Raw genomic sequence first — 23,425 nt, 5'->3', positions numbered from 1 at the left:
TCATTTTTGTAACTCCCGTTTATGAATCCTGAAGTAGTAGTTAATAATGCTGTTTCCTAGGTCATGTTACTTAACTTTTACATTCTGTTCCCTGAAATGAACGGAGCAAGGTAGCAGGATAGAAGATTAATCTATAGGAATCTATTGCATTCCATCACACTAATAAAGAAATATCAGAAAGAGATTGCAAAAAAAAAAAAAAAAAACACACAAAAAAACAACACTCCCATTTAAAATGCCATCAAAAATACCTAAGAATAAACTTAACCAAGACATAAAAACTCTAAAACCTTGATCAAATAATTGGAAGAAAATACAAAGAATTCAAAAGATATCCCATGATCTTAGATCAGAACACTTAAACATGTCTACACTTCCCAAAGATATCAACATATTTAATGCAATCCTTATCAAAAAAAACCTATTACATTTTCACAGAACTAGAACAAATATTTCAAAAATTTATATGGAACTACAAAAAGACCCAGAATTACCAAAGCAATCCTGAGTTAAGGAACAAAGCTTGAGGCATAACCCTCCCAGACTTCAGGCTATACTAGGAAACTACAGTCATCAAAGCAACTTGATACTGGAACAAAAGCAGACATATGTATCAATGGCAGAGTAGAGAGTCCAGACATAATCCCACGAGTGTGTGCCTGCGTGTGAAGTCACTTCAGTCGTGTCTGACTCTTTGCAACCCCATGGACTGTAGCCCACCAGGCTCCTCTGCCCATGGATTCTCCAGGCAAGAATACTGGAGTGGGTTGCCATGCCCTCTGCCAGGGCATCTTCCTGACCCGGGGATGGAACCCACGTCTCCTGCACTGCAGGAGGATTCTTCACCTCTAGTGCCACCCGGCAAGCCCAAACCCATGCACCTATGGTCAATTAATCTTCAACAAGGGAGGCAAGAATGTACAATGGAGAAAAGACAGTCTCTCCAACAAGTGGTGCTGGGAAAACTGGACAGCTACATGTAAATCAGTGAAATTAGAACACCCCCTCGCACCATATACAAAATAAACTCAAAATGGTTTAAAGACCTAAATATAAACTCTTAGAATTCTGAGACCAGAAGCAACAAACACTCTGACAAAACAATCATAGCAATATCTTCTTAGATCAGTCTCCCAAGGCAAAATAAATTGAAACAAAGATAAACAAATGGAACCTAACTAAACTTAAAAGGGAAGCCATCAGCAAAATGAAATGACAACTTATGGGATGAGAGAAAAATATTTGAAATGTCGTGGCTGTCAAGGATTTAATATCCAAAATGCACAACTCTAAAACAAAAGGTAAACAACAAAATGAAAAAAATGGGGAGAATATCTAAATATTTTTCCAAAGAGATGCAGATCTCCAAGAGGAACTGGAAAAGAGGCTCAACATAAGTAAATATTAGGGAAATGCAAATCAGAAGCACAATGAGGTTATGCCTCACATGGGTCAGACTGGCTATCATCAGAAAGTCTACAAATAATAAGTTCTGGAGAGGGTGTGGAGAAAAGGGACCTTGATACACTGCGGGTGGGAATTAAATTGGTGCAGCCACTATGGAGATTGGTATGGAAGTACTTGAGGAAGCTACAAATATAGCTACCATAGGATCCAGCATTTCCACTTCTGGGAACATAGCCAGAAGAAGAGAAACTGTCATTCATAGCAGCACCATTTACAGTAATCAAGACACTCAAACAACACAAGTACCCATCAACAGATGACTAGCTTAAGAAGATGTGATATGATACACACACACACACACAGTCACCCAAACAGTGGACCATCACTCAGCCATAAAAGGATGAAATATTACCATTTGCAGCAACATAGACAGACCTAGTGAATATTATAGTTAGTTAAGTCAGTCAGAAAGAGAAAGTAACTATGATATGATATCATTTATATGTTGAATCTTAAAAATCATACAAATGAATCTATATTCAATACAGAAACAGACTCACAGACAGACAAACTGAGCTTATGATTACCAAAGGGGATAGGGAGTGGGGAGGGACAGAAATTAATTAACAGGAATTTGGGGTTAACAGATACAAGCTTTTATCACAAAAAGGGTATCCAATAAGGAATTACAGTAAGGAATTACAATTATAATTACAGTAATTATACTGATTAATTTATAATAATATATGGATAATAAGCTGAAATACATATATATATCCAAATTGCTTTACTGTACACCTGAAAATAATGCCCTACATCAGCTGTATCTCAATGTAAAAAATTCACACACATCTGTGTCTCTTTTGCTGTCTCGCATACAGGGTTGTTGTTACCATCTTTCTAAATTCCATATATATGCGTTAGTATACTGTATTGGTGTTTTTCTTTCTGGCTTACTTCACTCTGTATAATAAGCTTAGTCTTTTGGACTCTGTGGGAGAGAGGGGGGGATGATTTGGGGGATGATTTGGGAGAATGGCATTAAACCATGTATAATATCATATAAGAAACGAGTCGCCAGTCCAGGTTCAATGCAGGATACAGGAACCTTGGGGCTGGTGTACCGGGATGACCCAGAGGAATGGTATGGGGAGGGACGTGGGAGGTGGGGTTCAGGATGGGGAGCACGTGTATACCCGTGGCAGATGCATGTTGATGTATGGCAAAACCAATACAATTCTGTAAAGTAAAAAAATAAAAAAAAATCACACGCAAAAAACTCTCTTTCTCACTGTTTGTGAGTGCATATTGGCCTTGAAAAGAGTAGGGCTGAATGAGATAAAATGTAAAACAGGTTTCATATAGTAGTTGAACATGTTACTGTCCTACAATCCAGGTCCTCTTTCCAAAGAGTAACAGCTTGTGCTGCCTCCTGGGTTCAGTTCAGCACCTCAGGAATCAGGTAATCACTGTGGCCCCCACACCCATTCCTCCTGGCCCAGGGAGTAGGACTTCGTCCCCATTATCATCTTCATGTCCAGTGGGGAGCATGACACAACCTAGATTCTACATCAGGTGAATTTTCCACGATCAGTCTTTAAGCCCTGGAAATCCATCATCTAAAATGCAGCTGCTGGTTTGGCCTGTGCAGAGGGCAAAGGGTAAGCATCTGACCCTGGAAATTTTACATTCTCTGTCAGCCTGAGGCTGACCATCTGTAAAACAGGACTGCGGGCGCCTACTTATAGACTTGTTAGAAGAAAAGGAGAAAACCTCAGAGAACGGCTCATATACAACGGGACTTTGAGATGTATTACTCCTGGCCCACCTTGCATCTTGTGTGTGCATGCTAAGTCGCTTCAGCTGTGTCTATCTCTATGCGATGCTATGGACTGCAGCCCACCAGGCTCCTTTGTCCATGGGATTCTCCAGGCAAGAATACTGGGTGGGTTGCCATTTCTTTCTCGAGGGGATCTTCCTGACCCAGGGATCGAACCTGCTCTCTTATGTCTATCTGCATTGGGAAGCAGGTTCTTTACCACTAGCAGCACCTCAGAACATTTCTGCCTATGTCCTCTTAAATAGGAGATTTGAAAAAGTGTCTGGAAATGTAGCATCAAGTAAACGTTGGTTCCATCTCATCAATTCCTATTTCCTCACACTTTCTGGTGTCTTTTTTCAAACTCTAGTTTGACCAGAAGTAACTTCTTATGGAACCCCCAAGGAAGGATTAGTACAGGAGAGCAGAGAATAGGCACAGGTCAGCTAGACAGAAGTCATCAAGCAAATCTCCAGTTCCAGAGTCATCAGCTGACCACAGGACCTGTGCTGAGTCCCTTACCTGTGTTGGCCTCAGTCCTAACGCATAAGTACACTCACTACAGAAACAGAGGTGATGGGCAGAGCCTTTTCAGTCAGAAGACCAGGATTTGATGCTGTGAACCATTATGTGCTGAATGATTTACCTTGATAAGTTAGTCATTTATCTAATATGTGTGCTTGGTATCTTTTATCATTTTTATGGGTTTTTTTTTCAGTTTTATGTGTACTATTATTTTTCTTACTACTCAGCCAAAATATGAATGGTGGAGGTGGTAATCAGCAAGAAGTTAGGGATGAACCCAACTGAGAGTGGAGTACATAGGAAGTGAAGGGTGTGGAGGTGAGGGATGCAGACAAGCATTGGGCTCTCCCTGGGTGCTTGGCCCTGTGCCCATCCTCTAACGACCCAGGGAAGATTCTTACCCAATAGCGTTCCTGGTTCTCAGCTGCAGACAGCGGTGACGTGGGGGCTACCAGGGAGGTGCCTAGCTGAAGCACTCTGCCCTGATCAGCTCCTCTCCACTGAAGGCCACCATAGCTGCCCTTCCATTGCCATCTCTCAGCTCTTTGCTTCTGGGTATCAGAAAAAGTGCCCCTGTGGAACCTTCCAGACTGGATTCTTAAAGGGCTTCCACATGTAAATGATACTCTTTTTTCCCCAGTCCTCAAAAGTTGCCCTGCACACTAGGGAAAGGAGACTCCGAGGTAAAGAAGGAAATGTCTTTCTCTCAGAGGTATGTCATCTCCACATATTTACCTGACATACTGTGCTTTTATAAGTAATGATATTATACATTTCCTACACACAGCCCGATGATACACACACACACACACACACACACACACACGTAGATATGCTGGCAATTCATTTTAATTCTAATTCATCTCCTCATGAAACTGAACATAATGAATTCTTTTCTTAGGTAATGAATGCATGTGCACATGTCTGTGCAGTATTATATTCATCAATAGGGGCTTTTGAGGGAGTACCCCTTGAGCCTGTTATATCACAGGAGAGCAAAGTGACCATTTCTCTAGCCCATAGTCTAAAAGGGAGGCTGCTCCATTGTCCTCCAGAGAGGGCAAGGGACAGAACCTCACCCAAAGTTCCTGCTTATCTGGACAGGCGACAGAAGCTATAAGAGGAGCAGCTCTATCATCTGTGAAATGGGACTCATCTCTAACACAGAGCTGTCCTGAGGAGTGAGTGAGAAAGCCTGGGGCTAAGGCAGGCGCTGTCATTTCTCATGGTTCTCCTAATGAGAAAGTAGATATCATTAGAAAGGAAGCAAAGTCTCTCTGATACGGCTGGAGTTCAAAGTTCTAAAGAGAGAAGGAACTCTAATCTCTTGGGAGACTCAGAAGCTCCTAAGAGGCACCCAACATCATATCTGTGAGCAGACTCTGATTCAGTCCCCATGCTGGGAAGACAGGCTTGCCTTTGACTCACCTGGTGATTTCAGTGAGAGATGGCAACAGGGCAGTAAGCTGTGGTGTTGCCTAACTGCTGCTCCTGAACTGCTCCTTATGTTAATACATTGATAGGAAAATGTTGGACCTGTCTCCCATTCAACACTGCAGAGGGTATCAGATCATGCAACATCCAGCCATGTCACACCAGAATTTCCAATATCTGCTGCCTCCATGTGGGACAAAACACTAAAAGTACTACCATTTTACTGAAATACAATGGTATTTCTTTCATTCACTAATAACTCAATATATATTGGGCTTAAAATTTACACTATCCCATTTGAAATATCTCTTTACTCTGCAGTAGAAATAAGAGGTTAAGAAAGAAAATGAGTACATGGGAAAATTTTAGGGTAAAAAATGAGATGGGATGGCTCCTTCACATTAACTTTTAATCTTACTCAAGTTTCAAGGCATTGAAGATTAAGTAATCAATCCCTGGACTTCACTTCCCCATCCAGCCACATGCCTCTCTTTCTCTTCGTTTCTGTCTCTGGTTTCCTTTTCTCTCTCTCACGATGAGATCTCATTTTCTGTAGATAAATACACAAATATATATATATATATATATATGCACAAATATGCCTATACCTACATAAGCAAACTTCAAGGAAGACATAATGAAGACGAAAACATTAAAGGGGTATCTTTGGGTGGTATGTTGTGGAACAATGATTTTCCCTGCTCCCCACTGGACATCTACTGTGACATACAGAGTGGAATGAACCTCAGGCCCAGTGTATCAAGATAAAAGTGCCTGAAAACCCAACTGTCTGTACAGACAGGCGCAGGATTCACCAAACTCACAAAAGTGATACAAGCCTGCTCAAAACAACTAGTAGCTTACTATGTACTAAGAATGAAATGTTCAGCGTAGAAATAACTGAAATAAACAAGGAAAACAATTTACATTCAAGTTCCCATTACTTACTCGTCCACTCCTCCCAGCTCCCTCCCAACTCCATGCAAACGCAGCAGTCACTTCTGAGACTATTGGAGGTGATTCCACACTGGGAGGAGAAAGCCCACACCATTTCCTGCTACTCAGGGGAGAGGCGGAACATGAACGTGGTCGACAGTGTAGGCACTGGGATGGAGAATGCAGACGCTGAGCTTCACTGGGACTGGCTTCCCTTACAAACAGCTCTTCATTCACTATACAAAGACTGGAGGAAAAATGCACATGTGGACAATTTATGGATGGACCACCTGCACCCCAGTCCTGACTGCTCCACACTAACACTCAGCAACTAGATCCCTTCCATACCCTCCTGTGTCTGTCCCCAGGCTCCTTAACTGGTTCCGCTGCGCCTCGCCCAGAGCTCACCTTCAGAGAGATTGTCTACCAGCTTCACTCAATGGACAGTCTGTTCCCCAACCCAGGGACAACTTCACATTTACCCTGAACAGTAACTCAGTACATTACAGTACAGGAGTGTACAGTCTGATCCCCCTTTTTCAGAAGAAGACAGAGTCACAGACAGATCATGTGACTTGACCAAGGTCACACAGAGAGTGAGCACTGGGTCAAGGAGAGAACCCATGTGCTGATTCCAGAGCCCATGCTCTTCCTAACCACTAGGCTAGACTGGTCCTTGGATCTCCCTGCTGGCTTTCCACAATACTGAGTCAGCCTAAGATCTGCATCCACATGCCCAGGGCCCTGAGCCCAGACTGGATGGGCCATCCCACCCACAACATGGCTCTCACCTGGAAAAGTTGGTGGGAGTAGTGGTGAAGGTCCAGGTGAAGGCACAGACACAGCCCTGAGAAATTCCTTCCACTTCAACAACAAACAACAAACAATAAGCAAGAGTACCCCCTAAGAACCCCACGTGTTTACAGGCTCCCACGTCATTCCCCAGTCAGGGTCTGACTTGACACTCATGCTGAGGGGATAGCTGTTCACATGGGGAGTTGCATGTCAGGAATGGGGAGGGCAACTGTAGGAGATGTCTGCTCCCAGTGACATGTCCCCATGACAACCACTTCACAAGTTCATGGGATGCATTTTTCTCAGGTGCTGAAGAGATGGATATTATGAGGAAACTGTGAGGTTAAGTAGTAGCTCAGGTTCTCAGTGTAAGGATCTGGTATGGGAGCCACCAAACTCCACAGCCTGTGTCCCTAGTGTCCAGGGTGGGCAGGGCAGACATGGACGCAGTTCAGACCTGGGTTGTCTGTGGGAAGACTGAGGGCTGGGGAGGGGAGGGAATCTGGAAGGAAGAGTTCTGGTGGGAGGGAGCCTGACCAGGCGAGAGAGCAGTGTGGCATCTGGGGGGAGCGGGCTACACACACTCACCTTCCTTGAACACCCCACTGACAGAGAAGCAGAACATCGTTTCCTGATAAGGAAGAGACCAGGTACTCAGTCACCCCTCATCCTCTTTCCCACCTGCGCCTTTCTGCCCCTCACCACCAAGCGAGAAGCAGGTGCTCACCGTGTGGAAACACATGTCCACCTCAAAGGAGCTGAAGTCATGCTGAGTTTTGGGTAATGCACAGAGGGCACGCACAATGTCATGTTTTGTGTGTTTCAGCATCTGGACACGCAGTTCTGTGGGCGAGGGGAAGAAGGGAAAGTCAGGGCAGCCACACCATGGACCCTGTGATTGACCCCCTTACTGCCCTTCCCATTCAGCTTTTCCACCACACACTCACTGGGGTCCTTGAGCTTCTCTGTATTCCTGTTGTCCTTGAAGTACAGGTGCACACTGCTTCTAGGAGACACAGAGGAAACTTGAGTGGTGGTCGGCCAGCATAGGTACCAGCAGGAGCTGGCCTGCATCTGCTGGGGAACCACATGGCCTGGGGGAGGAGTCTAGGCTGTGATACTCACAAGCCTGAGTCCTTGGGGTGGAATGGAATGGTCAGGAAGAAGCAGGCCTCCTCATGATAAAAATCCAGCAGTCCCTGGCGATTTCCATAGTCATGAATCAAGTAATATCTGAGGGAAGCAGTGAGTAAAGTCTGTCTCTCTGGTCTGGAGTTTGGGTGGCTTCCCTTGTTCTGGCCCTCCCCTTGTTCAGATTCCCAGGGATACTTACTGCTGCAGGAATTGCAGGATTTGACTGTTCACCTGATCAGATTCAAAGAACTTCCCTGGAATTAAAACAGTCCTCAGGACAAGGGCTGACACACCCTCATGTACCACCTAGGACCCTGCTGGATCCAATGTGCTCACCTTGCACATTGATAAGAACTTGGGAGCTTCAATAGCACACTTATAACCTGAAAGTGTCTCCTGGCCATCCTGGAGGAGGGAAGAAGTCAGCAGTGCAGTCCAGGATGTGGTACTGGATGATCAGCTAAAAGGATGGGCCCAGGATGAGGGGGGGGGGGTCTGAAATCAGAGGAGAAAGTGTCCTGGAAATGCCAGTGGCAGGACTAGATTTTCAATTATCTTCATGGTTTCCCAAAGCCTGTGGAGTACATGGCTGAAGAAGATCCAGATCTTTTTCAGAGTCTCACCAAGAACGGTACACCTCCCTCCCACAGGACATTTAAGGGTCAAGTTCAGAAATGGAATGTGGACAGTTCCTAACATGTTTCAGAGTAGTTTGAGGGCACTGTCGATGCTATTTAGTGGAATCTGTGATCAAGGAATGCCCTTACCAAGCTTAGTAACCTAGGGAACAATTCCAGGATGGTTTGCCAAAATCAAGACAAAAGAGAAAAGTCAGTGAAACTGTGGAGATGACCCTCCTCATTGGAGCAAGTCACTTACAGCAATCACAGCCCTGTGTGCGCCCCCCTCCCAGAACTCAGTATCCTAGCATTCCAGGGCCCTGGTCACCACTCCATAGACTGACCTAGAGGGAAACTGTTCCCTCCACTCCTTCCTACCAGTCCCTCTTCCATCTCCTTTCCCCTGGGTAGCTCCCAGCCAGACTGTCCTGACTCCCTTCCTCAGTGCCACAAGGACCAACACCTCAAATTCAGTCTGCCAGGCCTGCCTCCCCTCCCTTCCTTCCTTCCTCAGGGGCTCACTGAAGGCTATGGAGAGAAGAGGGAATGGGGGGAGAGCCCAGTGCTTTCCTACATCACAGGTTGTCCGGCACTCTGTCAAGTAAGGACAAACCTCAGGGATGACCAGGTGTTATGTCAGGGAGGTGACCAAGGTGGGGCTCAAGAGGTAGGGAGAGGGAGAGTGGAGGGAGGAGGGGAGAGATGAGAGAGATATAGGGGTGTAGAGACAAGGCAGAGGGTGACCTTATGTTGGTTGACTTATCAGGGAAGTTGGTGCATACGGCATTTTTGTCTGCACACATCCCTTCTGGTTCCAGCTGCTGACCCTTGTCCATCTGCCCTTCAGCCTTCACCTGGAATTATGGGTAAAACCCACATCTAACAGATATGTCTGCATCCACACCCTTCCTTTCCCTACAAATCCACTTCCCCTTATCTGTTACCACCCCATGAGCCCTCCTACCTTCCTTTCAAGGGAGGATCTGGGTGCCCCACCTCACCTCAGTGTTGGAGATGTTCAAGTTCTGGGTGTTGGAAGCATTCCCCATAATGGTGGACAGGCCATTCAGCAGGTAGGGTTTATTGTTGCTCAGGTCCAAGGACGAAAACTATGATGAGGAAAGAGAGTGAGGACCCCAAAGGGAATACCTGAGACATATTTGCCTGTTCTACCTAATCTCTCCCTCCCTCACCATTGGTCCCAACATTGGGCCTTGGTCCTCACCAAGGGCCTGATTCCTGGATGGATGTGTATGGAAGCAGCCATGCCATTTCTACAGTTTTGTGTCATTCCAATATCACAGGTCATCAAATCTCCAGGAAGCCAGGATGAGGGATACAGAGACTGAGAAGGTCCCAGCTGGAACACCTCCAGCACCAACCCCTCCCCATGATACCATCTCTGAGGGCTCTACCCAGACAAACCCTCTACCCTCACCTGCCCTACAGTTACTGCTGTAGCCATACCAGGGCCAAAGCAGAGTCTCTGGATGTCAAGAGATTGCTGGCAGGCATCCTATGGTTTGTTCATGGTCAGCTGCAGGGTTAGGGATGGGGTTCAGTGGTTCTGAGTCTGAGGGTGAGTGGGGGGGAGCAGTGGGTCTGGCTGTGAGTGCACAGTTTATGCTGAGTCTGCATTACCTTTATCTGCTCCACCTTTTCAGACGTCAGCGCCTTCTGCACAGACTGGGGTGACTCACAGGGTTCAACCAAGATAAATATCTGTAGAGAACACAAGAGGGGCTGGGTAAGCTCCAGGAAATCTGTGCATGGGATCAAGCAAGACCATGCCCCTCCCCTGCCCTCTTGTCCCTAGTCAGGCCTGATCACGCCCTTGACGCACACCTTTTCATTAACCTCATTGAAAATCTTGCCATTGACATTCTTCAATGCACAGGCAATGTCAGCATTCTCTACAAAGAACTGGGCCTGCATTTTCTCATAGTGAAACTGTAGGGAGAGTGACAGGAGAAGCAGAACATGAGACCAGTGCCATTTCCCTTCTGGGCCTGCAATCTACCCCATTTCGTCTCATCATCTCCATGTCCTGTCTTACTTCGAATGCAGTGAAGGGGACACTGCTTTGCTTCTGAATCAAATTCATCAGCCACTTCTCATCATATTTTATACCAAAGGGAATCTAGGAGCAAAAAAACAAATGGGAAAGAGAATGGATACAAAGAAATCTACGGTTAACATAAGACCCAACTGTGTCTTGATTTAGGACCTTTTCTTTAGGCTTTAAATTATTTTTAAAGATAGGACAGTATCTATTATCTTAACTTTTTTTTTTTTTTTACCAGACATGGATTTTCTATATAACTTTCTTTTCATTCAAACACTCTTCCTGAACAGTCGACTTAATATGTTTCACATGTACTTCCTTTTATAAATTTCCAAGAGATCCATAGGAGGTAGACTTGGCCTGTCACTCTGACACGGACCCCAGAGACTCAACCTCTTCCCACACTCAGCTTGAGCCAAACACGTGATCTGGTATGAAGTGCTCCACCTCCCTGGTGGTAGGTTTCCTCCTTTGCTTTTAGTCAACCTCTCCCATACTCCTCCTTGCAGGCAATCAGTTTCCTTTCTATTGCTTCTCTGAACTCACCCTTAGATGATCTAGGAAGATAGCTCCTAGTAAGAACAAGACTGATTACCAACACCACTGCCCCAGAAAAGTTCCCAGCATCTCTACACAAATCTGACATGACTCTGTCTATCATCTTCTACATATTAGGTCCATTTAGCCAAGATACTCACTATGATCTTGAACCAGCTCCCCAAGGTCTCATCCTGTCTGTTTCTCCCCATTCTTTTTTCTGGAGGCTTTTGTTTTGTCTCCATATAAATATGCATTTGGTCTTGTTTCTGAAAACTACTTCTCTGATGATGGGATGGAAGTTCACAGGAAGCACTGTGGGGAAGTGGAGAGAAGAAAGTGGTCCATATAGGCTTGGAAAGTCTTCTCTACATTTTCCCACATGATATCAGAGCTACAATGATGATTGCTCAAGCATTAATCTCATCCCGTCATTCCTCAGTCTTCCAGGTTGGATAGAAAAATGGCAGGTTTAACTACAAGGTTTTGTCGTTCACTGGTTGGTACATGTCAGCCTTGGTGACCAGTCACTTACTATCTTGCTTGGCTGTCCATACAAGCATCACTTTCTTCTGAATCTCTATCTTGTTGCTGCTGGGAAATGACCTGTTCAGACCAATAGATGTATTGCCTTCGGTAAACACCCCAGCTTGGTGCTCTTCTTTGTAAAGGGTTCACTTTATCGGTCTGCTCTAAAATTGACAACAACATATCAGTGGTCCCAGTACCAGAAGAAGTCCTCAGTAAACATCATGGCTAAAGAAAAATTATCACTGACTTTATGATAAACAGCAATGCATCTCATGCTAAAAAAAAAAAAAAAAAATCTGGACGACTTCACTCTGGCTCCACTTTTCAGGAAATGAGAGGTAGGGAGCAGTCACAGCCAAGAAGAAAACAGGCATTGAGGAAAGGGTCTGGATCTAGAGTGTAGTCTGTAATGTTAGACTTCGCTCTACTTGGTTCAGGCTAAGTGACCTGGGACAAGTGGCATTTCATCCCCAAGTCTCAGTGCTCTGCTCTGCTCTGGGAGGACATTAAAACATACCCTTAAATCTACCGTGGTGTGATGATTCAAAGGTCAGAGGTGATCTGCCGCCCTGAAGGAAGAATTAGAGAAATGAATGATAAGTCTGATGAAAAGATCCAGAATGGAGTCTGGAGAGATATAATATGGAGAATATCAAAAGAGAGGTGTAGAGAATTACAGGTGATGCAAGGAGTATACCTAACACACAGTTAATGTGAGTGCCAGAGAGGAGGAGAGGAAGAGAGTGGAGAAATGGTAGCTGATGAGAATTTGGTTGAAAAGTTTCCAGAAGTAGCAAGATATCAACAGAAGATAATAATATTAATCGGATTAAAAGTATTTTTTAAGGAAAAATATTTTTAAAAGAAACTACGTTCATGTCATCATCATGCAACAAAAACTCAGAAAATTTGTGGTCAAAAGATTCAAACTAAAAGAAAATTTATATGTTGTTCTTCAGGCAGAAGAAATAACTTCCCAGGTGGAGTCACATAGATACAGGAAAGAAAGCCTAATGCCATTTGTGAATGTGTGAGCAACTTTAAATGAGTACTGACTATATAACACAATGATACTAATTTCTTCTGGGAATTTAAATGTAGGGAGAATGAAAACATGTGACAATATGTTTGGAGGGAGTATACAGAATCAAAGGGTCTCAAGGTCCCATACTTCTCCCAGCAGTTTTAGAGAACTAATTAGCTAATATTAGACTATGAAATGGCAAAAATATCCGTTGTAATCTGAAGGGTAACTACTACAAGAATGGCAAAAGAATGTTTAACAATCTAGCCACATGCGGTAACAATTTTCATAGTGATAAAATATTAATCATTTCAAAGGAATTTAGAAGAGGAATATGCATATGTATATATACATTAATACAACATATGTAAACCAAATTACATTTTTTTTTACATTAAAAGATTCAAACTAAATATTACTAAAAAAAAAAAAAAAAGGCAAAACAACAATCAAACAAAAGGCTGTTATCAGATGAGAGAAGAAACCTTCCATCAAATACTCTTGAAAAAAGACACATGCAAAATTTAATCATCTAGAAAATTTGAAAATAAAAAATGGCAAAATGTATACCTTCTCCACATGAACCTACAGAAAGCTGGTATAACCATATTATACCAAAAGAAAATGTAGACTTTAAGAAAAAGAAAACATTACAAGAGAAAGAGAGAAATTTTTTTATGCTAACAGAGGCAATGCTGTAAGAAGATATTAACACAAAATTCTAAATGCATGCCTTAAATCAAAGCCAAAATATTGAAAACTAGTACTGACAGAAATAGAGAATGGACAAAACAAAAGTCACAGTGGGAAACTTTAACACAGCTCATCTAGTGATGGATGAAGTGGCAAATTAAGGGAAAAAAAACAAAATTAAGCTAGAGAGTTAAGATTTTTAAATATGACAAATATATTAACAAATTAATTTAATTGATATAGACCCACCCACATACATAGGAACTCTGATGGAACGTTGCAGAATCAATCATATGCTGGAAAATAAAGCAAGCTTCAAGAAGTGTCTATGGACTAATACAATTTACCCTGGCTAGTTAATAGAAGATTCTATTAGAAGATTCTATTCTTCTAATAGAAGTAGTAATGGTGGATTTTCTTACTCTTCCACCTCTATTATTAATCCAAAGAATGGTAGTTTCTACGAACCCCACCCCTCACCTAGGTTACCATCCCCCCCCCTCTCCAAGCCCTAAGCTACATGACTCAGGCTTTTTCCTTAAACAGGGGAAAAATACCCATACGTTGGGATATTTTCCATGTGGAATGAAGATGGGTGTCCGAGCCCATGTGACCCATTTCCTCAGAGTGGAAATTAATCAGCCTTGGCCCTCTCCCTGCTTTCGCTATAGGAGGGTCAGCTGGTTGGGGCCCTGTGGGTTGGAATGGGGTAGGGAACCCAGAAATCCTCCTGCTTTGTGAGGATCTGAAGAGAAGGTCTCATGCAGACCAACTCACCCATGGGATGGCCTGAAAGCAGAGATCTGTCACCATTGTCCTCACAGGCTGCTCTAGAAGGGACTGTGTGGGTCTGGAGCCGGAGGTTTGGAGAATATCAAGGAACGCTGGCAAGCAAGGAGACAGCAGGCTCCAAACTCTCAGGGTCATGAAAGATGGAGTCCTTACAGGAAGTCTCTTCCTCAAGGGCATAAAGGAGGAGAGCCCTGGGAGTCAGAGGAGACTTAACTTCCTGTAATTACTGCCCTCTGAGTTTGCTACTAGCCTAACATCAGGGAACTCTTTCCAACAGTACCACCCCTTCAGAGGAGGCCAGCTAGAATCAGGAGGCTTAGGGGATCTTGATACTTGTAGCTACAAACACAGAGAACTCTCTATGCCAGATTCTGCATCAGCTACATTACATTGTGTTCCTTCATTCTGTAGACCCAGAGAACTGGGAGGACCAGCAGTAGGAAACGCTCTGTCCTTGCTACATTGCCTCTGTTCTTCCCTGTATTCCTCACAAGGGGAGTCTGATACCAAAATCATCAACTTTCCAAGGTTGCTGAGGCTTACTGAGGTGCTATACTTGTCTAGGGTCATTCAGATGCTACTGGGAGAAACAGGCCAGAATTGAGCTCTATGGAATGTAAGATGACTTCTTGAAGCATAGCTTTACTAAATACTTGGTGCAATATAGGGGGTTCTCTGAAGTTTATGCAAAGTACCTGAGCATTCTAAAAATAATCAAATGGCTAAAATTAAATCTAACACATTCCAGAGGATCATATGAAAACAACAGTAACAACAAACAAACAAAAAAACCTTGAAAGTATAAAGAAAATACCAAACAGAGTTTGATGGGTCACTGTAATGACAGTAGGGGAAAAAAAGCTAAACCATATCCTTTTCTTTAAAAATATATAATCAATGTAGGCAAATATCCCCTAATGCAGTCGTCCCCAACCCTTGGGCCACAGAAAGATACCAGTCCCAGGCCTGCTAAGAACAGGACCTCACAGTAGGAGGTGAGCAGAGGACTGGCAAGCAAGCAAGAAAAGATTCATCTGCACCTCTCCACCACTAGGTTTACTGTCTGAACCATCCCACCCTCCCTTAGAGCCGGAACTGTAGCTCTGAAAGCTTCAAATCAGATGGGTTTCTAAAGAGAGAAGGAGGGAGAAGCCTGGGCTCCAGTTCATGAACCAGAACTTTCTGGAAATTGTAATATCTTCTGGAATTTTCCAATATTTTCCCTTCCCAGATCTCTATGCCCTGAAAGAAGAATTCTAGGGCCGAGAGAGGTGAAGAAACCCTCACAAGAGGGTGTGAACATCTGAGGTGAGGGAAATGTAAGGCAGAAATGCATACGAATACATAGATACACTGTCAAGTGAAAAGATGAAAATTTTGACTTTTTATGAAACATTATCATATGAATATTTTTCTAACACATAAATATATGAACTTTTCTGTCAATTAGTTATTATTTTCAGTGTTCCTCTTGACAAATTAGCCTAGTCATAAAATTCGAAACATTAAAAATATATTCTTAGAAACTCACATGATTCTGTACCTTACACCTACATGATCCCTTCACCATGACTCACAGATACCCAAGACATCCAATGCAAAAGGATTGGTGCACATTTTCCTGAAGTGTTTCTCTTCTGGTAATGTGTGTTTTGTGTATATGTGCTTTCACAAGGTGGGGGTGGGGTGGGGTGGGGGTGTGATAAGTCATTCAGTTCATATTAATGTAATCTAAGTTACTTTTCATTCCAATCCCAAAGAAAGGCAATGCCAAAGAATGCTCAAACTACTGCACAATTGCACTCATCTCACACGCTAGTAAAGTGATGCTTAAAATTCTTCAAGCCAGGGTTCAGCAATATGTGAACTGTGAACTTCCAGATGTTCAAGCTGGTTTTAGAAAAGGCAGAGGAACCAGAGATCAAATTGCCAACATCCACTGGATCACCCAAAAAGCAAGAGAGTTCCAGAAAAACATCTATTTCTGCTTTATTGACTATGCCAAAGCCTTTGACTGTGTGGATCATAACAAACTGTGGAAAATTGTCAAAGAGATAGGAATACCAGACCACCCGACCTTCCTCTTGAGAAACCTGTATGCAGGTCAGGAAGCAACAGTTAGAACTGGACATGGAACAACAGACTGGTTCCGAATAGGAAAAGGAGTATGTCAAGGCTGTATATTTTCACCCTGCTTATTTAACTTATATGCAGAATACATCATAAGAAACACTGGGCTGGAGGAAGCACAAGCTGGAATCAAGATTGCCGGGAGAAACATCAATAACCTCAGATATGCAGATGACACCACCCTTATGGCAGAAAGTGAAGAAGAACTAAAGAGCCTCTTGATGAAAGTGAAAGAGGAGAGTGAAAAATTTGGCTTAAAGCTCAACATTCAGAAAACTAAGATCATGGCATCCAGTCTCTTCACTTCAAGCCAAATAGATGGGGAAACAGTGGCTGACTTTATTTTTCTGGGCTCCAAAATCACTGCAGATGGTGATTTCAGCCATGAAATTAAAAGACGCTTACTCCTTGGAAGGAAAGTTATGACCAACCTAGAGAGCATATTAAAAAGCAGAGACATTACTTTGTCAACAAAGGTCCATCTAGTCAAGGCTGTGGTTTTTCAGTGGTAATGTATAGATGTGAGAGTTGGACTATAAAGAAAGCTGAACGCTGAAGAATTGATGCTTTTGAACTGTGGTGTTGGAGAAGACTCTTGAGAGTCCCTTGGACTGCAAGGAGATCCGCCCAGTCCATCCTAAAGGAGATCTGTCCCGGGTGTTCATTGGAAGGACTGATGTTGAGGCTGAAACTCCAATACATTGGCCACCTGATGCGAAGAGCTGACTCATTTGAAAAGACCCTGATGCTGGGAAAGCTTGAGGGCAGGAGGAGAAGGGGACGATAGAGGATGAGATGGTTGGATGGCATCACCGACTCAATAGACATGCGTTTTAGTGATCACATCATCGTGATTATCTTGGTCGTGAATATCTTTTTTGTACAGTTCTTCTGTGTATTCTTGCCACCTCTTCTTAATATCTTCTGCTTCTGTTAGGTCTATACCATTTCTGTCCTTTATTGTGCACATCTTTGCATGAAATGTTCCCTTGGTATCTCTAATTTTCTGGAAGATATCTCTAGTCTTTCCCATTCTGTTGTTTTCCTCTATTTCTTTGCATTGATCACTGAGGAAGGCTTTCTTATCTCTTCTTGCTATTCTTTGGAACTCTGCATTCAGATGCTTATATCTTTCCTTTTCTCCTTTGCTTTTCGCTTCTCTCCTTTTCACAGCTATTTGTAAGGCCTCCCCAGACAGCCATTTTGCTTTTTTGCATTTCTTTTCCATGGGGATGGTCTTGATCCCTGTCTCCTGTACAATGTCACGAGCCTCAGTTCATCAGGCACTCTATCTATCAGATCTAGGCCCTTAAATCTATTTCTCACTTCCACTGTATAATCATAAGGGATTTGATTTAGGTCATACCTGAATGGTCTAGTGGTTTTCCCTACTTTCTTTAAGTCTGAATTTGGCAATAAGGAGTTCATGATCTGAGCCACAGTCAGCTCCTGGTCTTGTTTTTGTTGACTGTATAGAGCTTCTCCTATACATATATTTGGCTGCAAAGAATATAGTCTATCTGATTTTGGTGTTGACCATCTGGTGATGTCCATGTGTAGAGTCTTCTCTGGTATTGTTGGAAGAGGGTGTTTGCTATGCCCAGTGCGTTCTCTTGGCAGAACTCTATCAGCCTTTGCCCTGCTTCATTCCGTATTCCGAGGCCAAATTTGCCTGTTACTCCAGGTGTTTCTTGACTTCCTACTTTTGCATTCCAGTCCCCTATAATGAAAAGGACATCTTTTTTGGGTGTTAGTTCTAAAAGGTCTTGTAGGTCTTCATAGAACCGTTCAAATTCAGCTTCTTCAGCATTACTGGTTGGGGCATAGACTTGGATTACTGTGATATTGAATGGTTTACCTTGGAAAAGAACAGAGATCATTCTGTTGTTTTTGAGATTGCATCCAAGTACTGCATTTTGAACTCTTTTGTTGACCATGATGGCTACTCCATTTCTTCTAAGGGATTCCTGCCTGCAGTGGTAGATATAATGGTCATCTGAGTTAAATTCACCCTTTCCAGTCCATTTTAGTTCGCTGATTCCTAGAATGTCAAAGTTCACTTTTGCCACCTCTTGTTTGACCACTTCCAATTTGCCTTGATTCATGGACCTAGCATTCCAGGTTCCTATGCAATATGGCTCTTTACAGCATCAGACCTTGCTTCTATCACCAGTCACATCCACAGCTGGGTATTCTTTTTGCTTTGGCTCCATCCCTTCATTCTTTCTGGAGTTATTTCTCCACTGATCTCCAGTAGCATATTGGGCACTTACCGATCTGGGGAGTTCCTCTTTCAGTATCCTATCATTTTGCCTTTTCATACTGTTCATGGGGTTCTCAAGGCAAGAATACTGAAGTGGTTTGCCATTCCCTTCTCCAGTGGACCACATTCTGTCAGATCTCTCCACCATGACCTGCCCATCTTGGGTTGCCCCACGGGCATGGCTTAGTTTCATTGCATTAGACAAGGCTGTGGTCCATGTGATTATATTGACTAGCTTGCTGTGATTATGGTTTCAGTGTGTCTGCCCTCTGATGCCTCTCGCAACACCTACCATCTTACTTGGGTTTCTCTTACCTTGGATGAGGGTTATCTCCTCACCACTGCCCCTCCTGGCCTTGAACGTGGAGTAGCTCCTCTCAGCTTTCCTGCGCCTGCACAGCCACCACTCCTTGGACGTGGGGAAACAGTGGCTGACTTTATTTTTCTGGGCTCCAAAATCACTGCAGATGGTGATTGCAGCCATGAAATTAAAAGACGCTTACTCCTTGGAAGGAAAGTTATGACCAACCTAGACAGCATATTAAAAAGCAGAGATATTACTTTGTCAACAAAGGTCTGTCTAGTCAAGGCTATGGTTTTTCCAGTGGTCCTGTATGGATGTGACATTTGGACTATAAAGAAAGCTGAACGCTGAAGAATTGATGCTTTTGAACTGTGGTGTTGGAGAAGACTCTTGAGAGTCCCTTGGACTGCAAGGAGATCCAACCAGTTCATCCTAAAGGAGATCAGTCCTGGGTGTTCATTGGGAGGACTGATGTTGAGGCTGAAGCTCCAATATATTGGCCACCTGATGCGAAGAGCTGACTCATTTGAAAAGACCCTGATGCTGGGAAAGATCGAGGGCAGGAGGAGAAGGGGACAACAGAGAATGAGATAGTTGGATGGCATCACCGACTCGATGGACATGGGTTTGGGTGGGCTCTGGGAGTTGGTAATGGACAGGGAGGCCTGGCGTGCTGCACTTCATGGCATTGCAAGGAGTCAGACATGACTGAGTGACTGAACTGAACTGAATTGAAGGTACAAAAAATAAATTAAAATAAAATTTTCATTTATATAAATATTTGTATGCAAATTCATTGTTTTGTTTATTATGATATCTTCAGATTTTCATTTCCTCAATTAATGGTTTGGTATCTTTCCAGATCTTGATTAAAGAGCACTTGCTTTTTAGCTGAGTTGAATTATTTGCAGTCATCTTTTGTCCTTTTCTCTGCTGATTAACAGAAATCCTATTTGTTCTTTCATGTAAGCACAAAATCTGCAATATCCTTTGAAATGTTGTCTTCCATCTTTTCAATTTTTAAATTATTTTCTCCTGTGCCAGCAAAGAAATTGCTGTAATTTTCATGGATTTTCTAAATTTAAATATAGCACAGCTATGACTGAAAAAATAAGTAATACCTAGAGTTGCATCAAATACAGGTCCACTGGGAATTCTAGATTCAAACCTTGAAGGCCTCAGAGTAAAATGGAAAAGAGCTTTAGATCATATAATATTTGAATACGTGTTTGCTTATAGGAGATGCCATGTAAAGTGCTTCTGGCCTAAAATAATTCTATAAATGATCATTTCCTTCCCTCCGTAGAAGTTAATTTCCTCTGCTTCTACCTGAGCCCCGCACAAATCCCTCAGGACACTTCAGTCCCTGGGGCCTTGTATCGAGGGAGTGGATTTCATCTCCATCATCTTCAAGACCAAGACGTGGGGGAGAGGGTTGTTTGAGTACCCTATCAGCGTATCATTGACACCAGGACAACCAAAACTAGATATGTGACACAAGAAAAGCTTTGAACTCTGTTACAAACTTTATTAGAGCTATTGAAGAGAAGTTAGGAAAAAAGGCTGAAACTCTTCCAAATGACAAAGTCACATATAAAGGAAATTGAACTATTGGCAAATTATTTACAATATATTTTAGACCGGATGTTTTATATTATATAATATAAATAAATCTTATTAGTAAAAGTGGGTCATTCAGAGTTACGAAAAAAATTTGGATGAGAACCATGAATCACAAACATATAAAGATTAAACAAAACAAGATTACAAAAACAAGTCTATATGCAAGTACATATGAGTGCACATATATTACCATATGCATATATACATAAACATACATCTATATATATGAAAAACAGTATATATACACACTGTGAGCAAAAATTGGAAGAGAAGATATGTCCATGTAAAAAATATTTATATAATATTGTACACAGAGAAATATATTTGGGGAACATAAGCTAAATTATCAAGAATATTCTTCTTGTGATGAAAAAGATTAAAAATATATACAAATATTTTCTCTGACATATACACATTTTTGCATTTCATTAGTTTTGAAAAGAAATATATTCATTTTAAATCAGAAAAATAAAAAAATGTAAATTGCTCAGTCGTGTCCAATGCTTTGTGACCCCATGGACTGCAGCATGCCAGATTTCTTTGTCTTTCACCATCTCCTGGAGTTTGCTCAAACTCATGTCCATTGAGTCGGTGATGTCATCAAAACATCTCGTTCTTTGTCATCCCCTTTTCCTCCTGCATTCAGTCTTTCCCAGCATCAGGGTCTTTTCCAATGAGTCCACTTTTCCCATTGGGTGGCCAAAGTATTGGAGCTTCAGCTTCAGCATCAGTCCTTCCAATGAATATGCAAGGTTGATTTCCGTTAGCATTGACTTGTTTGATCTCCTTGTAGTCCAAGGACTCTCAAGAGTCTTCTCCAACACCACAGCTCAAAAGCATCAATTCTTCATGCTCAGTCTTCTTTACAGTCCAATTTTCACATCCATTCATGTCTACTGAGAAAACCATAGCTTTGACTAGACAGACCTTTATTGGCTAAGTAATATCTCTGCTTTTTCGTATGCTCTGTAGGTTTGTCATAGCTTTTCCTGCAAGGAGCAAGTGTATTTTAATTTCATGGCTGCAGCCAATGTCTGCAGTGATTTTCCAGCCCAAGAAAATAAAGTTTGTCACTGATGGAGACCTTCCACCTTTTCCTTCTCTGTGGTGTTCACTGCTTGGCTAACTGGGTGGTTAAACACATGATCTTGCCTTCATTTCAAGAGAGTTTATTTGGGAGGAACAGAGCAATGTGTGTTCTGAAACTACTTTCAACTCAAGACCTTCGTTAAAGTCCTAGGAATAGGAGTTTGTTCCCAACTGCTGAATGTGAGGTTTGTGTAGAGATAAATTCCTTTCTCCTATACATATGTGATTTCCCTGAAGCTGCTAAATTGGGATGGTCATACAGTAGATTCATAAATGACTTCTGAGTCCAATCTATTACCAAAGTCTCTTGGCTAAGAGGTGTCCCCATTCTGATGCTGAGTCACTTTTTTAGGAAAAGGACTGGGGATTTGTATTTATACATATTGTTGTGCAATTGCCAAGTCATGTATGACTCTGCGACCTCATGGATTGCAGCATGCCAAAATTCCCTGTTCTTCACTGTCTCCTGGAGTTTGCTCAAACTCACATCCATTGAGTCAGTGGTGCCATCCAACCATCTCATCCTCTGTCGCCCCCTACTCCTCCTGCCCTCAGTCATTCCCAGCATCAGGGTCTTTTCCAATGAGTCTGCTCTTCCCATCAGGTGGCCAAAGTATTGGAGCTTCAGCTTCAGCATGAGCCCTTCCAATGAATATGCAGGGTTGATTTCCTTTAGGATGGACTGGTTGGATCTCCTTTCTGTTCAAGAGACTCTCAAGATTCTCTCCAGCACCACAATTTGAAAGCATCAATTCTTCTGTGCTCAGCTTTCTTTATGATCCAACTCTGACACCCATACTTATCTACTGGAAGAACCATAGCTTTGACTACTCGGGCCTTTGTCTGCAAAGTATGTCTCTGCTTTTTAATACACTGTCTAGATTTCTCATAGCTTTTCTTCCAAGGAGCATCTTTTAATTTCATGGCTGCAGTCACTGTCTGCAATAATTTTGGAGCAAAAGGGGGAGGGGGAAATCACCACTGTTTCTTCTTTTTCCTCATCTATGTGCCATGAAGTGATGGGACTGGATGCCATGATCTTAGTTTTTTGAATGATGAGTTTAAACCAGCATTTTCACTCTCTTCTTTCACCTTTATCAAAAGGCTGTTTAGTTCTTCTTCACTTTCTGCCATTAATGATACCATCTTCATATCTGAGGTTGTTGATATTTTCCCCATCAATCTTAATTCCAGTTTGTGATTCATCCAGCCTGGCATTTCGCATACGTTCTCTGTGTATAAATTAAACAAGTAGTGTGATGATTACAGCCTTGGTGTGCTTCCCTTACAAACAGCTCTTCATTCACTATACAAAGACTGGAGGAAAAATGCACATGTGGACAATTTATGGATGGATCACCTGCACCCCAATCCTGACTGCTCCACACTAACACTCAGCAACTAGATCCCTTCCATACCCTCCTGTGTCTGTCCCCAGGCTCCTTAACTGGTTCCACTGCACCTCGCACAGAGCTCACCTTCAGAGAGATTGTCTACCAGCTTCACTCAATGGACAGTCTGTTCCCCAACCCAGGGACAACTTCACATTTACCCTGAACAGTAACTCAGTACATTACAGTACAGGAGTGTACAGTCTGATCCCCCTTTTTCAGAAGAAGACAGAGTCACAGACAGATCATGTGACTTGACCAAGGTCACACAGAGCGTGAGCACTGGGTCAAGGAGAGAACCCATGTGCTGATT

At 42.7% G+C, this 23,425-nt stretch overlaps 1 protein-coding gene across 1 annotated transcript; it reads right to left on the bottom strand.

The window, feature by feature from the left end:
* Positions 1 to 2,194: 2,194 nt before the first annotated feature.
* Positions 2,195 to 14,520, bottom strand: LOC139181520 (nuclear RNA export factor 3-like). Its single transcript, XM_070785042.1, has 17 exons — positions 14,298 to 14,520; positions 11,808 to 11,964; positions 11,434 to 11,587; positions 10,727 to 10,810; positions 10,516 to 10,620; positions 10,312 to 10,392; positions 9,672 to 9,779; positions 9,296 to 9,524; positions 9,049 to 9,198; positions 8,250 to 8,304; positions 8,042 to 8,149; positions 7,864 to 7,922; positions 7,644 to 7,759; positions 7,505 to 7,547; positions 6,913 to 6,985; positions 6,134 to 6,368; positions 2,195 to 5,735 (listed from the first exon to the last, which is right to left on the bottom strand). Exons 1-17 carry the CDS (start codon positions 14,299 to 14,301, stop codon positions 5,634 to 5,636), a joined length of 1,863 nt encoding a protein of 620 aa, XP_070641143.1. The 5' UTR covers positions 14,302 to 14,520; the 3' UTR covers positions 2,195 to 5,633.
* Between the last annotated feature and the right edge of the window lie 8,905 nt (positions 14,521 to 23,425).

The sequence above is a fragment of the Bos indicus genome, chromosome X, assembly GCF_029378745.1.
Source record: "Bos indicus isolate NIAB-ARS_2022 breed Sahiwal x Tharparkar chromosome X, NIAB-ARS_B.indTharparkar_mat_pri_1.0, whole genome shotgun sequence".
In the NCBI taxonomy this organism is placed as follows: Eukaryota; Metazoa; Chordata; class Mammalia; order Artiodactyla; family Bovidae; genus Bos; species Bos indicus.
The sequence above is the reverse complement of the archived record's forward strand: the minus strand, read 5'-3'. Positions and strand labels throughout refer to the sequence as shown.